Source organism: Schistocerca gregaria, chromosome 8 (assembly GCF_023897955.1).
Source record: "Schistocerca gregaria isolate iqSchGreg1 chromosome 8, iqSchGreg1.2, whole genome shotgun sequence".
NCBI lineage: Eukaryota > Metazoa > Arthropoda > Insecta > Orthoptera > Acrididae > Schistocerca > Schistocerca gregaria.
The window spans coordinates 427,999,515-428,016,162 of NC_064927.1; the positions used below are offsets into that span (position 1 = coordinate 427,999,515).

Here is a 16,648-nt window from a genome sequence, read left to right on the forward strand (position 1 = left end):
GTCTTTTCCGTCCCTAATCCACTTACTATGCATCTAACTCTCGGAACCACTATATACAGTCAGCTTAAATTTCACCCAAAGTTCTTCGACGTCCATCTCACTGTAACTAAATGATGCCAGTTCACTGCCTTCTTGACTGATTTATTGTATTTAATAACCACAGTTTCTGTAATGACATCATGGTCGCTAATCTCCTTTTCTGTACTGACGTTGCTTTCTTCTGCACTGGATGGTGAAAACCCTGGTCACTAAGATATAAGTCAGTGTGCGTCTGCTTGCTCCAAACTGAGTGACCGAGACGTTCATCCGACTTCCGTTGTACCAAAACATCTAAAAATGGCATCGTTCCCTCTTTATCTGTCTCGACGGCGAACAGGATATTTGGGTGCATACTGTTCGTACGTTCATGGAAGTCCTAAAGAGCTTCTACATCGCGTGGCCAGAATATAAACGTGTCGTCAACATGGCGATAAAATGAAGATTTCCATCTTCAAGCAAGAAAATTTAATACATACAAAATGTTCCATAAAAATGTTGGCCGTTGCTACAGACATCGGAGAACTCATAACCATTCACTCCGTAATTTCATGACATTTACTGCCAGACAAGAAATAGGTGGTCGTCATAACATATAGTAACAACTTCGTCGTTTCAGAAAAAAATGCTCTGCCTACATTCCACTGGAACTTTTTTAAATAGCGAGATCGCATCCAGGCTGACTGAAGTATCTTTCGGGCCTACTCCAAACTGTTTAATTTTCTCAACGAACATCTGAGAGTTATGATGTGATGGTCACAGCGGCCAACTGTTGGAGTCATCCATTTAGTTAAATATTTGGCCAGCCTGTAGGTAGGAGAACTAATAACGCTAAGAATTGGCAGCTACATCTACATTATTACGCTGTTATTCACAATTAAGTGCCTGAAAGAGGGCTCAATGAACCACCTTCAAGCTGTCTCTCTACCGTTCCACTGTGGAACGGCGCGCGGGGAAAACAAGCACTTAAATTTTTCTATGCGAGCCCTGATTTCTCTTATTTTATAGTGATGATCATTTTTCCCTATGTACGTGGGTGCCAACAGAATGATTTTGCAATCGGTATCAGTGGGATACCTTCCTCGTGGGCCTTAGCTAATCCTTACAGTCTATCAGGTTTAAGAGCTGACACCCTCTGGTAGGCCAGAATTCTTCATGGACTCCACAGTTTTTCTGCTGCGTGACAAAGCTCGGTCCAGTTTTAGGCGTTTTTAAGTGCTATCTTCTAACAACGATGTCACTTTGCTGTCATATTCACTGGTATTAAGAACATCCGTGGCATTTCCCTTTTCAGTAGGATGTACTACAAAATCTTCATCTTTCCGCAAGCCACGGACCTCTGTATGTGTGGTCTTCTGATGTGAGATATGGAATGCTTGGCTGAGGCTAAAATGCGAGTGGTTCTAAGTCCTACCTCGTCGGAGTCGCCTTGTGAGAGATGCCGCACCGCCTGTTCCCCCCCCCCCCCCCCCCCCCCCCTCCGATGGACTCCACTGAAGGTACGGTGCGTAGTAGCGAAATTCAGTCCTTTATTAAGTCCCTTGATGGCTCCTGCGTCCAGGTTCTTCTCCGACAAGTTGATGATAGTGCCTGCCGTTCCATGAGATGACACCGATCGTTGTGTGGTTTCAAGACGATTTGTTTCTTTGTTTGTTTAGCCATTGTATTGCTATGATGAATTCCTTGATGAACTGCCATCTAGATATCGATCCACTCCCAGTCGAGAGATGAGTCAACTGCAGACAAAATGTATATTTAAACTGTGTTCATTAGTATCCATTTCATTATTTCCTCTTGCCGACCTTATGTGATGTTTAACCACAGCTAACACGGGCGCGATCTCCTTATCCTGATAGCGTTGCAGAAATGCCAAATCACTCCAGAGCTGTGCATATTTCGAGCGCCGCTTCTCTAGTTGACGAACCTGGCACGCAATGTGCAGAACATCTGCTGCATATTTAAAAACGGGAACTGGAAAGATCTACAATTGCTGAGCACAATCTCACAAACAAATATAAAATACTATTTGACGAAACAAAAGTTTTGTCCCAGGCTTCTACAGACTGGGATTCTGTACGTAAGGAGGCTGTAAAAATAAGAATGTGTGAGAATTTCTTCGACCGCGACAGTGGATATGATCTTAGCGGTGCATGGAAACGAGCTTTCGATGTAAAGAAGATCCAGAGAGATTCGTCGGAAAGTTTACGCTGCGACCGGAGTAGTGACGCAACCAGCGCGTACGTTGACACCGTCTGCGACGGCATTACGTAATTACCGACTAATCAGAAGCCGCTTAAGGGATATATAAGGCCACGACAGCACCAGTTTTGACAAGTAAATTCCTCTTGAGCATGAGGATGACGGAAAGCGTCTAAACGTAGAGATTTTACCCTGATTTGAAGAAGACTGGAAATGTTTTATACAACAGCCCCTCTTGAAAGAGTTCATTCTCATCCCACAAACTGTTGCCAAAGCTATTTTTGTTCTTGTGGTTTGAAGCAGCTCACCATGAGACCGTATCCCGTGCAATACCCTTAATCTCGAAATAACTACTGCAGCTTACATTAGCTTGAAGTTGCCTTCTGTATTCATACCTTGGTCTCCCTCTGAAATTTTAGCTTCCCACATTCCCCTCCAACATCATGTTGTCGATTCCTTCATAACTCACGGCTTCATGTTTCTTTTAGTCAAGATATGTCATAATTTTTTCTCCCGAATTCGATTCAGTAATCCCTTATTAGCGTCTCGATCAGGATCCATGAATAATTAGATGTACAGTTTCTAGCAATGTATGAAAGGTCTCGATAAAACAAAATCTGTCCTTGGAAATTCATACGAGCAAAATTTATTTCTGAAAATTAAAACCGTCTATCGCCTAAAGCTCTTCATGAGTTAAGATGTTCTTTCTGTTTTAACTGTAACTAATTCTTAAATTTTTTCAAGATTTTAAACATGGCTGATACAGCAAGTGTTGAAATTCTTCGCTGTAAATGATGACACCCAAAACAGTTGCAGGATAAAGATTTATTAAAATTCTTGACCAAGGTTTCGGCATATATAAATATACCTTCATCAGAAGTAAAATATCTAAAATTACATCCTGCAATGGAGATTAATAAAATAATTGTGCCAAAGGCGTCGTCAGTAGTTAATTTTTTTTATTTACGTGCTGCAGCTATTTCAAACAAAATAGGTCCATTGAGGTACATGTTAAAAACGAACGGTTTAAATAACAAAGGTAGTAATGCTCATCGAAGCTCCGATGGTTAAAATAACGTGAGGATCATCTCCTGAGATAATCATGAAACAGAAGTTAATACGGAGTGCCGGCGGTTCCTAAATTTCTTCCGTGCTGCAGAGCATTTCGTGCATCATTAATTTTAAGTGGACGTATGTCGTTTCTACAGCATATCGTACTGGTCAGATGGTGTGTGGCTGACAGGAATGTTTCGTTGTAGAGGTGTACAGAACGATAGATTAGTAGTTTTGAATTTTGTTTGTATTCATGATTGAGTCCTGTTGTCATTACCCAGCGTTGATTGTTAAGTAAAATGTAAATCCTGCGTCATAATACATTAGTATATGAAATGACCAGCCACCTACACATAAATTATATTTGCTTGGAGGGAACCATCGTCAATATGTCCGAACATTGTCAATGGAGTGAGGCACTGTCCTGTTAAAAAGGGTCAAAATTTTCCTTAACCAATTTCAAATTTGGATTTCATCGTGGCAGAGGAAGCGGTGGTGTAGCGTTTTTGAATGGGTCCTAAATGGATTTTGCCATGTTTTTTGCTTAACATTGCATTGCTCCACTGTCCTGTACACACTCCAGAATAATTTGACTCTGAAGTTCAGTTCCTTTTGATTTGATAGGACGCTAGAAATCTTACATGCGCACCCATTTATAACAACCTACACTCCTTCGTGATCGATTTAGTCAGTAAGGGCAACGTGTGGGGGGGGGGGGGGGGGGGGTGGGGGGGGGAACCATGGCCAGGGTTTGAGCAACTTTGATGCAAGTGCGTTTGCCCCAGACGCACCTCAACGTAGTATTAATGAAGCCCTGCTCCCACCCAGCGCTGTCAAAGATTCTGTAGCGTAAGGTTGCTAATTTCCAACACATCCATTACGAAACTCTAGGAAATCCAAGGTCGCCAAGTAGTTCATCACCCGAGACCCGCATGCCACGTCTTTAAGATCACACAGCACGTCTTTGATGCAGCGGGGACTGCCGTGGTTTGGAGGGCTCAAAGGATGCTTCAGGTGACTCTTCTGCTGATTGTCCGTGTGGAAACTTGAGGTCAACATTTAGCAACGTTATTGACCACCAGCTTTTAACAAATCTGTATTTGATGTAGTATTATGGATGAGTAGGGGTGAGTGATGTATCTTAGAACTTACCAAACTTTTGCTCTTTGAGAGAAGTTTAATGTATTTTCTTATTCAGTTTTTGAGTAATGATATTCAACTTTTATGTAGTTCTGCTTCTCCCGCAATTACAAATATTGCTCCTGAAAATAAGGGTTTTTCGAAACATGAAATACATAGAATAAGATTTTCACTGTGCAGCGTAGTGTGCGCTGATATGAAACTTCCTGGCAGATTAAAACTGTGTACCCGACCGAGACTCGAACTCGGGACGTTTACCTTTCGCGGGCAAGTGTTCTACCATCTGAGCTACCGAAGCACGACTCACGGCCGGTACTCACAGTTTTACTTCTGCCAGTATCCGTCTCCTACCTTCCAAACTTTACAGAAGCTCTCCTGTGAACCTTGCAGAACTATCACTCCTGAAAGAAAGGATGTTGCGAAGACATGGCTTAGTCACAGCCTGGGGGATGTTTCCAGAATGAGATTTTCACTCTGCAGCGGAGTGTGCGCTGATATGAAACTTTCCTGGCAGATTAAAACCGTGTGCCCGACCGAGACTCGAACTCGGGACCTTTGCCTTTCGCGGGCAAGTGTTCTACAATCTGAGCTACCGAAGCACGACTCACGGCCGGTCCTCACAGCTTTACTCTTGCAGTATCTCGTCTCCTACCTTCCAAACTTTACAGAAGGGTCCCGAGTTCGAGTCTCGGTCGGGCACACGGTTTTAATCTACCAGGAAGTTTCATATCAGCGCACACTGCTCTGCAGAGTGAAAATCTCATTCTGGAAACATTCCCCAGGCTGTGTCTAAGCCATGTCTCCACAGTATCCTTTGTTTCATGAGTGCTAGTTCTGCAAGGTTCGCATGAGAGCTTCTGTAAAGTTTGGAAGGTAGGAGACGAGATACTGGTAGAAGGAAAGCTGTGAGGACCGGGCTGAGTTGTGCTTCGGTAGCTCAGATTGTAGAGCACTTGCTCGCGAAATTCAAAGGTCCCGAGTTCGCGTCTCTGTCGGACACACAGTTTTAATCTGCCTGGAAGTTTCATGAAATCCATGGTTTTGTATCTGTTAAAAAAACTATGCACGGTGCAGCAACGTACCGTCTTCATTTCAAAACCAAATAGATCCCGATTTATTAATTCAAATTTTTTATTTTTTTAATAATTTAGGTACATATCTAAATCTGTTAAAAAAACTAAGCACGGTGCAGCAACGTAACGTCTTCATTCCAAAACCAAATAGATCCCGCTTTAGGAATTCAAACTTTTTATTTTTATTTTTTTTAATAATTTCGGTACATATCTAAAGTTGTGTTTTATACATCTTTGAGAGTATTATCAGGTATGTGAACACCCCCCCCCCCCCCCCCGCCCCATTGCCCAAGCACTGAATAAGAGGATGTCTGGCGTTTCTCATGATCCGTACCAGCATGGGAATTTCTGCCCGGACGTTGGCCTTTGGTTCTGGTACCATCCTTGGACGGTTGACATAAAGGCTGGATTTAAAAAAAAAAGACTCGACAAAAAATGGCAAGGAGACAAATCGGAGCAGCGGACTGGTCACTCCAAATGATCCGCTACTGAGAACAGCCACCCATGCCCTTGATGTTATTGCTCCGTCCTGTTAGTACCAAGTGTTCCCCAAGTCCAATTCATCAAGACGTGGAAAAATAATTCCTCAAACCTGTTCACCTCATAATCATCTACATCAGCATCATTTACCTCCTATATTAACAGGTCCTTTACCTCTCCAATTTCTGCGATCCATTGCTTCCTTATTAAGGCTGGTGTATGTTGTACCGTGCATCATGTCGTCCAGAATCTGGAATCTCTTCCTTCCTCGCTTCATTTTCCCTTCTACATGACCTTCTAAAACTGTTTTCATCAGTCCGTTCACATACAGGTTCGAATTCACTGGCACCGGGCCCCACTTTTCTTCTGAGAAAACTGGAACCACATTATGACTTTAGATGACTGCAGAGGCCTTTGACGCAATTTTCGACGAATGATGTAGGCCCACCAGCACATGTTCTGTTGATTGGCGTATGCAGTAAAGTGAAAATGACCTTAACTGAAAAAAAAACAGCGTCCTGCGTTTTTCAAAAAGTGTCGCAGAAAAACTGAAGTCGCGCTTGGAGTGGCCAGCCCTCTCCTCCGGTTTGTCCCCTTACAATGCTTTTTTTTTTTAATTTTCTGTTTTTTGAATTGAAATCATGCGTTTAAATCAACCGCCCAAGGACAAAAAAAAGGTTCAAATGGCTCTGAGCACTATGGGACTCAACTGCTGTGGTCATCAGTCCCCTATAACTTAGAACTACTTAAACCTAACTAACCTAAGGACATCACATACACCCACGCCCGAGGTAGGATTCGAACCTGCGACCGTAGCAGCAGCGCGGCTCCGGATTGGAGCTCCTAGAACCGCACGACCACCGCGGCCGGCCGCCCAAGGACCCTTCAAGGCCTGAAGGTCAACATCCGGGAGAAAAGCGTACCCACTGCTGTGCTGCTATGCTCCGTGGTAAACGTCAGAAATCGGTTTATTCAGGGTATGGACAACCGGAATCGAAGCGCGAATATAGCTTCCATGGTGATTGCGGAGGTTATTATTACCCCTAATATTTTTTTTCATTAAATGCACGTTGATTTGAACTTGGGGCTGGCTAAGGGTTTTTCTCTATCCTCGGGCAGAGTTCAGCACGGCGTGGGCGCCAAAGCGTTTCTAAGGAAAGTGTGTGGGGGCGCGTACAAGCGCGGTCCCAGTTATAAGAACGCTTCGTACAGTGGATGGGTCGGCAGCCCATCCCCTGGTCGGTGTGCCTTAGGACCGGCCTCGTTATCGAGGGTGGCACCGGGCTCTGTCTAGTTCTAGCATTCCTGGTCATTGTGCTGCTTGTAAATATCTCCCGGAGGCGGTAAAGGGGCCCGTACGTGCGCAGCATTTAGTGTCAGCACTAGTTTGTCAAACCTTCAATATACTGAAGCGTCCTCACACCATCAATAATGTTGGGCCTTGCCCACTCGTCTCGTAGGGTGCCAAAGGGATGCTGCGTTCTCGGAATGCTATACAACAATTCAAGCAAGTAACATTAGTAGTTATATTGTAACAAATAAGCCCTCGGTCACAAGGGCTACTTGTACTGTGAAGAAGGGTTGCAACAAGACTCTTGTTGCAACCCTTGTTGACCGTACGAGCAGACCTTAGCGGCTCGCCATCTCACAAGTGTTCATGACGTCACCTTTCCAGCTTAGATCTTTTTTAATATGTGACTTGTAAGTACTACATCTGTTCGCATCAGTACAAACATTAATTTTATTAATCTACTATATACCTAATATTTTAGTACACTTAGTCTAATTCTGAAGACGACGCTCATAGTAGCGTCGAAACCGGGTCAATTTTGACTTAATATTTGTGATCGAGGGCTTATTTGTTACAATATAATTGTGACACGGTCACTGAACCTTAGCAGCTATGTTCGAAGTTTTACATTAGTAGTTTTATTTCAATAAAGCAAATTGACAATACTTAACTTGAAGATTTACGAGGAGTAGTCGCAAACGATGAGTGACATGTAATAATCTTATGTCAATCTGCAGGCTTTCGTGGCCTTAGTCACTGAAGTTAAAATCTTCTGGGTTATTAGGCCGCGTTATGTTCCTTCCAAAATGTTCGACGTTTCGACCCCTCTGCTGGGATCTTCCTATGGATCTTTTAGTGTCCACTACTTCTGAGGATGATCCCAGCAAAGAGGTCGAAACGTCGAACACTTTAGAAGAAACATGACTCAGCCTAATAACCCAGAAGGTATAACTTCAGTGGTATTCTTGCTATACACAAGGTTCAACAAGTCTGTCCACTAATGTCCGTGTACTGAGCCGATCTGAGCCCGAAGCTGGTGGGAGCGGCGCTTATATACACTTCTTGCAGGGGGCGCTCCTGTCGTGGAGTGGTCATAATCAACGCACCTTGGCCGACGTCGTTTCACCGCTGCCTCTGGTCTTCCGTTCTTCGTCCCCGCCCTTGTGGCTATGCCAGGACATACCTCTTTCCTCCGTACACCCTCCCCCCAGCGCCGCCCCAAAGCGACGTAATGTTGTTGTATACGGAGTGCGACCACGGAGGAGGATGTAGGAGCATCGTCGGGGAGGAAGCTGTGGCTGCAGGGGACGTCAATCTTCCGGCTGTACCCCGCCATACGGCCTGCGCTCTGACGGAAACGTCCCCCAGAAAACGACCAGAAGTGTACACGTCCACCTCCTGCTGCCATGAACCAGACGAAGAAGGCGGCGACTGCTGCGGTGTGGGCAGGTCCAGACCCATCGGTAGGACGAGAGGAGGCGAAGGCTCTGTCTCCATGGGGTTGTCCCGCGGTGTCGTGATGACACACTCTGGCGGCTGTTGTGGCCGCGCTGTCCTCTGGACTCGTGAATCTGAGGGAAGGTGAAGCTGCTTTTCATGGCGGTACTACAAGCCATCTGGACCTGAAAGAAGAGGCATGCAAGCACCAAGTCGACGGACAATCACGCCTCTGCTGCCGCTAAAAACCCTGTAAATGACAATATCATGCGGCGGGAAGCGATACTTGCGGCCTTCCTTCAGCACCGAATGTTGAGGAAGGTGGAGCAGTGTCCGATGGCGGCGGCCGTGAAGCATTTCCGGCGGCGATGGTCCATCTCATTGGTGAGAGCTATTTAAGGCGACAAACAGTTGAAATGCTTGATCCCTGGTGTATGCGGAGCGAAGTTTAGCCGTCTGCATGTTGAAGGTTAAAACAAATCGTTCCGCTTCGCCGTTTGACTGTGGATGGAACAGTACTAAATGGGACTTAACATCTGAGGTCATCAGCCCCCTAGACTTAGCACTACTTAAACCTAACTAACCTAAGGACATCACACGCATACATGCCCGAGGCAGCATTCGAACCTGGGACCGTAGCACCAGCGCGGTTTCGGGCTGAAGTGCCTAGAACCGCTCGGCTACAGCGGCTGTGGAACGGTGCACTAGTTAGATGGTGTGTGCCATTGCGTTCATAGACTGTTTCAAATTCATTTGACGTGAACTGATGCCCGCTACCCATGTGGAGCACGTGTTCGTCTCACCGCGGACCTCTAGACTGAGCCACACACAACTGATTTCATCAAACTGATTTCACGTGCCTGGAAATGGCGTTGACGCAACGTCGAAACTAGTAGAGAAGTAAATAAAAAAATCTTAAGTACAGCTGCAGGATTTTCATTTTTACTAAAAATTATACTAGCTGTGACCCACTTTCGTCCCGATTAAATATGAGTGTGCGAAGACTTAAAGTAGTAGACAATTTTTGCAGTATAGACTCTTGGTCGTGATCTGGGACGCGGAATTCACCTTCTCCGTGGGCCCCGTTAGCTTTTGTAACACACGTACCGTCTGCAGTTGTTGAGGTCGCTGTCCGCCTTGGTATGTTTTGGCAGCGGTGCGAGGCGAGATACCAGCGATGAGGCCGGAATAGGTGCTTTCGGTTAGACGTGTGAGATCTCGTCTTAAAAGGCGCTCTGGTAGACGATGGCGTAGCCATGGCTCCGATATTTGCTCTCCTGCCCGCATGTTACTAATATCTCCCGCACATCGCAGTCGGCATGTCAGAAATACTTGTGCATCTAAATTACTCGAATACTGCCGTGTATTAGTTGACAGGTGAAGTTCTTCACCTTTCCGCTGACTTTGCCCCTCTCTTTCTGGCAAATGTGTAGTAGTCCCATGACTTACAAATCCGCAGTGAGTGAGTTTATCGTTACATCGTTTTTAGTGCTCTGGTCTCCGTGTGGGATTATTAGTAATGAATCAGAATCACAATTATTTAATCACACTATTGAAAAATTATTTGTTTGTGTCGGTTCCACGTCGGACGCATACAAAAGTAAGAGGTTAAACAGAAAATAATTAAAAATAAATACGCACATCATCAAAAACTTGTGCTTAACGCTCAACTTCGTCGTAATTAATGTGTCTGTCGAAGATTACCACATCGCTCAAATGAGATTTATGACGATGTCCCAGATGAGAACTAATATGATTGTACCGAGATAGGTGGCGCAGTGGTTAGCACACAGGACTCGCATTCGGGAGGACGACGGTTGAATCCCGCGTCCGGCCACCCTGATTTAGGTTTTCCGTGATTTCCCTAAATCGCTCTAGACAAATGCTGGGATGGTTCCTTTGAAAAGGCGCCGCCGAATTCCTTCCCTAATCCTATCAGACCGATGACCTCGCTGTCTGGTCTCCTCCCCCCAAGCAAACCAAAACTAATATGATTGTTTCGTGTAGTAGTTATCGCATACGCTAAGGCTTCTGATAATCTGTTTCAGATGCCGCCTGCTCCCCCGAAGAAATGGATGATCCACAGATCAAATGCGCATGTGTCCTGAAAGGGTACGGTTCAGAAGAGGACAAAGCGCAGTGTTTGGGACTCGAAACTGTCGAGGGTAAGTCCGACAGCACGGAGCCACATGCTGTTCTTTCGGCCCCACCTCATATGTTTCCTTCAACAACACAGTGTTAACACCTAAGTTTGTTCTGCTAGAAAGAATAGAAGTATTTCTGATGCCTGCACATGTGGGCAATAGTTTGTAATATCTCTGATGCCAATATTTTGATTTCGGAGCCGTTCACAATTTGAGGACGTCGTATTAAGTAGGAAACATCACAGGACTTTGTAGTCTTCCAATTGAGCATTTAAGCTCTGTCTCCCTACTACAAGAACAAAATCTAAACTTCTTCGCATCATAAAATACTTAGTATTTGTCCATTAGGCACTTTTTACTGGACTTGAAATTATCTGCAGTCAGTCGACCTACTCCCGTAAGAATTCGGTCAATGTGAGTGCATCCGCACTGAAGATCATTGGCTGGTAAGCCTTATCTATACGAAGATACCACACGTGCTCGTTGAGCTCTGAGACAGCTAACAAGCAGGGATGTTTATTCTCTGAGTATCTTCTCATTCCATGAGCTCTTCCACCTGTTCTGTTCGATGCGGTCGCACATTCTCGTCCATAAAAGTGATGTCGGGGTCGAAAGGGTTCGAGAAAAGATGCATACAGGCGATGAACATAGTGTCACAATAACATTGGTAACATTGACTGGAGACTGACCGTGTTCTTGCAAAGCTTCACAGCTAGATCCACCGATGTACGAGCCCCCTCGCCCTAAATGGAAAGCTTAGCCAAATCTCCTAGCAATTTTTTTGCGAATACAGGAATTTGTACTTGATTTTGACTCATTATAAAGGCTGTTTCCTCGAACTCTATGATGCACTTTTTAATAGGCTAAGCATCACTGTTGCTAAAACAGCGCCACCAACGTCATAAAAGGGTGGAGAGAATTCACATTAATTGCGGAAGTGTTGAGAATTTTGCTTCGTTTTTCTATTTTGTTTCTGAATTGGAAGTTTAATCTGCTTTGTTGTCTCGTAACTCTTCTATCGCTGCGCATTTGTGTTGTAGCGGCTTCACAATAATAATAATAAGGTAACAGAAGTATTCAGCAATGATATAAATATGACTTTTGGAACAGACAAATGTAAGAAAAATAGCATAGTCAAGGGAAAACACACTAAACAAGAAAATTACATATTGGATAACCACAGTGACTGCATAGAAGCGATGGAAAAACAGACGCCTATAAATATCTAGGATACAGACAAAAGATAGGAATAGATAACACAAATATTAAAGAAGAACTAAAAGAAAAATATAGACAAAGTCTAACAAAAATACTGAAAACCGAACTGACAGCAAGAAACAAGACAAAAGCTATAAATACTTATGCTATACCAATATTGACCTACTCATTTGGAGTAGTGAAATGGAGTAACACAGACCTTGAAGCACTCAATACACTTACACGATCACAATGCCACAAATATAGAATACATCACAAACATTCAGCAACAGAAAGATTCACATTAAGCAGAAAGGAAGGAGGAAGGATATTTATCGACATAAAAAAGCTACGTTATGGAGAGGTGTACAATTTAAGAAAATTCTTTAAAGAACGAGCAGAAACTAGCAAAATACTCAAAGCAATCACTCATATAAATACATCGGCTACACAACTGCAATTTCATAACCACTTCTACAACAATTTAGATCACATAACATCAACAGATACGAAGAAACTAAATTGGAAAAATAAAACACTACATGGCAAGCACCCGTATCATCTAACACAGCCACACATCGATCAAGACGCATCCAACATATGACTAAGAAAAAGCAATATATACAGTGAGACGGAAAGATTCATGATTGCAATACAGGATCAAACAATAAACACCAGATATTACAACAAGCATATTATTAAAGATCCCAATATCACAACACATAATTGCAGACTTTGCAAACAACAAATAGAAACAGTAGATCACATCACAAGCGGATGTACAATACTAGCAAATACATAATACCCCAGAAGACATGACAATGTAGCAAAAATAATACATCAACAACCTGCCGTACAACATAAACTAGTAAAACAACACGTTTCCACATACAAGTATGCACCACAAAATGTACTGGAGAATGATGAATACAAATTATACTGGAACAGTACCATTATAACAGATACAACAACACCACATAACAAACCTGACATCATACTCACCAATAAAAAGAAGAAATTAACACAACTAATCGAAATATCCATACCCAATACAACAAATATACAGAAGAAAACAGGAGAAAAAATTGAAAAATACATCCAACAGGCTAAGGAAGTCAAGGACATGTGGCATCAGGATAAATTTGACATTACACCAAATATACTATCAACTACAGGAGTCATACCACACAATATCCACCAGTACATCAACGCAATACAGCTACATCCAATCGTATATACAACCACAGAAATCTGTAATTATTGATACATGTTCAACTACCGGAAATTTTCTAAATGCATTGTAACATATACCATACAGTTAAAAGGAAGTCACGCTTGATCAAGGTCCGCGTCACTTTCCATTTTTTACCAGACATAAAGTCTGAGAAAGGCAAGAAATAATAATAATAATAATCAGCAACAGAAGCAGCAGCAACGTTATTATACCCTTCACATTCTATGCCGTTGTTAATTCTTAACACATATTTTTTAATGTCGAACAAATACCAACCAATTTTGGAGTAATTACGTTTCTCATATTACTGTCTATACCCAAAACACTGCAGAGTGCTACACATTCCGCTTTTGAAAACGACTCTTCAATGAATAACTTCTTACCGTCAAGTTCGCCGTCTTTGAAAGAAAAATAAAGCCAAAGAATTCTCTAAAGCTTTTCAGATTTTTTTCTGTCATCTGCTACTTTTGGGAAAATTAACTTTTGTACAGTTTTAATGAGTTTCACTTGTACACAGCTTATATTTCAATTTCCCCTAGCGGTTTCGCCTAGCGTTCCTTTTATAAATAAATTGTCAACTTTCTCCGCTCTTCACAACGTTCAAACCAGCCAAAAGGAATCAGCTCTGTTGTTGTTGTGGTCACCATCCGAAGGTTGGTTTAATGCAGTTCTCTATGCTACTTTATCCTGTGCGAGCCTTTTCATCTCCAAGTAACTATTGCAACCTACATCGCTCTCAATCTCTCAATCTCTTTACTGTATTCATCTCTTGGTCTCCGTTTACGATTTTAACCCCTCCCCCGCTTCCCTCCAGTGCTAGACTGAAGATCCCTTGATGTATCAGAATGTGTCTCTCAAACGATCACTTCTTTTGGTCAGGTTGTACCACAAATTTCTCTTCTCCCCAAGTATGTTCAGTACCTCCTCATTAGTTACGTGATCTACCCATCTAGTATTCAGCAGTGTTCTGTAGCACTACATTTCAAATGCTTTTATTCTCTTCTTGTCTAAAGTATTTACCGTCCATGTCTCACTTCGATAGATGGCTACACTCCATACAAATACTTTGGGAAAGGACTTCCTGATATTTAAATCTAAACTCGACGTTAACAAATTTCTCTTCTTCAGAAATGCTTTCCTTGCCATTGCCAATCTGCATTTTATATCCTCACTACTTCGACCATCATTAGTTATTTTGCTTCCCAAATAGCAAAATTCATTTACAACCTTAAGTGTCTCATTTCCTAAGCCAAGTCCTAGGCATCACATGGTTTAACTCGACTACTTTCCATTATCCGCGTTCTGCTTCTGTAAATGTTCATCTTATGTCCTTCTTTCAAGTTACTGCCCACTCCTTTCAACTGCTCTTTCAAGTCATTTGCTGTTTCTGCCAAAATTGCAATGTCATCGGAAAACCTCAAAGTTTTTATTTATTCTCCCTAGACTTTTTATTCCTACCCGAAATTTTTCTTTTGATTTCTTTACTGTTTGCTCAATACACAGACTGAATAACTTCGGGGATAGTCTACAACCCTGTCTCACTCCCTTCTCAACCACTGATTCCCTTACGTGCCCCGCGACTCTTATAACTGCCGTCTGGTTTCTGTATAAATAGTAAATAGCCTCTCTCTCTCTCTCTCTCTCTGTATTTTACCCCTGATACGTTTAGAACTTGAAAGAGAATATTCCTATCAACACTGTCAAAAGCTTTCCTTAAGCCTACAAGTGCTATAAACGTAGGTTTGTCTTTCCTTCACCTCTCTTCTAAGATAAGTCGTTCTGTCATTATTGCTTCTCGTGTTCCTACATTTCTCCGTAATCCAAACTGATCTTTCCGACGTCGGCTTCTACGAGTTTTTCCATTCTTCTGTAAATGATTCGTGTCAGTACTTCGCAGCCATGACTTATTAAATTGATCGTTCGTTAATTTTCACACCTGTCAGACCGGCTTTGCTTGCAACTGAGATTTTTATATTCTTCTCGAAGACTGAGGGTATTTCGCCTGTCTTGTACATCTTGCTCACCAGATGGAAGAGTTTTGCGTGGGTGGCTCTCCCAATCGAATCAGAAGCTCTAACGGAATGCTGTCTACTGCCAGGACCTTGTCCCATCTTAGGTCTTTCAGTGCTTTGTCAAATTCTTCACGCAGTATGATATCTCCCTTCTCATCTTCCTCTACGTTCTCTTGCATTTCCAAAATATTACCCTCAAGTGCATCTCCCTTGTATAGAACCTCTGTACATTGCTTCCTTCTTTCTGCTTTCCCTTCTTTGCTTAGGACTGATTTTCCACCTGAGCTCTTGATTTTCATACCGGTAGTTCTCTTTTCTCCAAAGCTCTTTTTAATTTTCCTGTAGGCAGTATCTATCTTACCGCTAGTGATATATACTTCTTCGACAGTACATTTGTCCTCTAGCCATTACTGTTTACCCATTTTGCACTTCCTGTCAGTCTTATTTTTTAGACGTTTGTGTTCGTTTTCGCCTGCTTCATTTATTACATTTTCATATTTTCTCCTCTCATCGATTAAATTGAATACGTTGTGTTACCGAAGGAGTTCTAATGGCCCTTGTCTTTTCACCTACTTGATCCTCTGTTGCGTTCACTATATCTTTCAATGCTACCCATTTTTCTTCTATATTCCTTTTGCCCTGTTCTTGTCAATCGTTTCCTAATGCTCCCCCTGAAAACCTCTACAGCCTCTGGTTCTTTCAGTTTATCCAGGTCTCATCTCCTTAAATTGCTACCTTTTGCAGTTTCATCAGTTTTCATCTGCAGTTCATAACCAATAAATTGTGGTCAGAGACCGCATCTGCCCTTGGAAATGTCTTACACTTTAAAATCTGGTTCTCAAATCTCTGTCTAATCATTATATAATCAGTCCTAAACCGTTCAGTGTCTCCAGGTATCTTCGACGTATACAACCTTCTCTTACGTTTCTTAAACCCAGTATTAGCTGTCATTAAATTATGCTCAGTGCAAAATTCTTTCAGGCGGCTTCCTCTTTAATTCCTCCTTCCAGTTCATATGCACCTACTACTTTTCCTTCTCTTCCTCTTCCTAGTATCGAATTCCAGTGCCCCATTACTATCAATAAATTTTCGGCTCACTTAACTATCTGAACAATTTCTTTGCTCTCATCATACGTTTCCTCAATCTCGTCATCTGCAGAGCTAGTTGACATGTAAACTTGTACTACTGTGGTGGGTGTGGGCTTCATGTTTATCTTGACTACAATAATGCTTCACTTGCTGTTCATAGTAGCTTACCGCGTTCCTATTTATTTACTCATTATTACATCTATTCCTGCATTATCCGTATTGATGTTGTATTTATAACCGAGTATTCACCTGACCTATTCCTC

General features: G+C 42.6%; 1 protein-coding gene across 3 annotated transcripts in view; it reads left to right on the forward strand.

Moving 5' to 3' along the window:
* The window catches only part of LOC126284338 (uncharacterized), a 285,882-nt gene that overhangs the window by 7,116 nt on the left and 262,118 nt on the right, over positions 1 to 16,648 (forward strand). For all 3 annotated transcript variants that reach the window (XM_049983188.1, XM_049983187.1, XM_049983190.1), the window contains exon 2: positions 10,758 to 10,874. In XM_049983188.1, the coding sequence (XP_049839145.1) occupies positions 10,758 to 10,874 (117 nt within the window). The remainder of the gene's footprint in view (positions 1 to 10,757; positions 10,875 to 16,648) is intronic.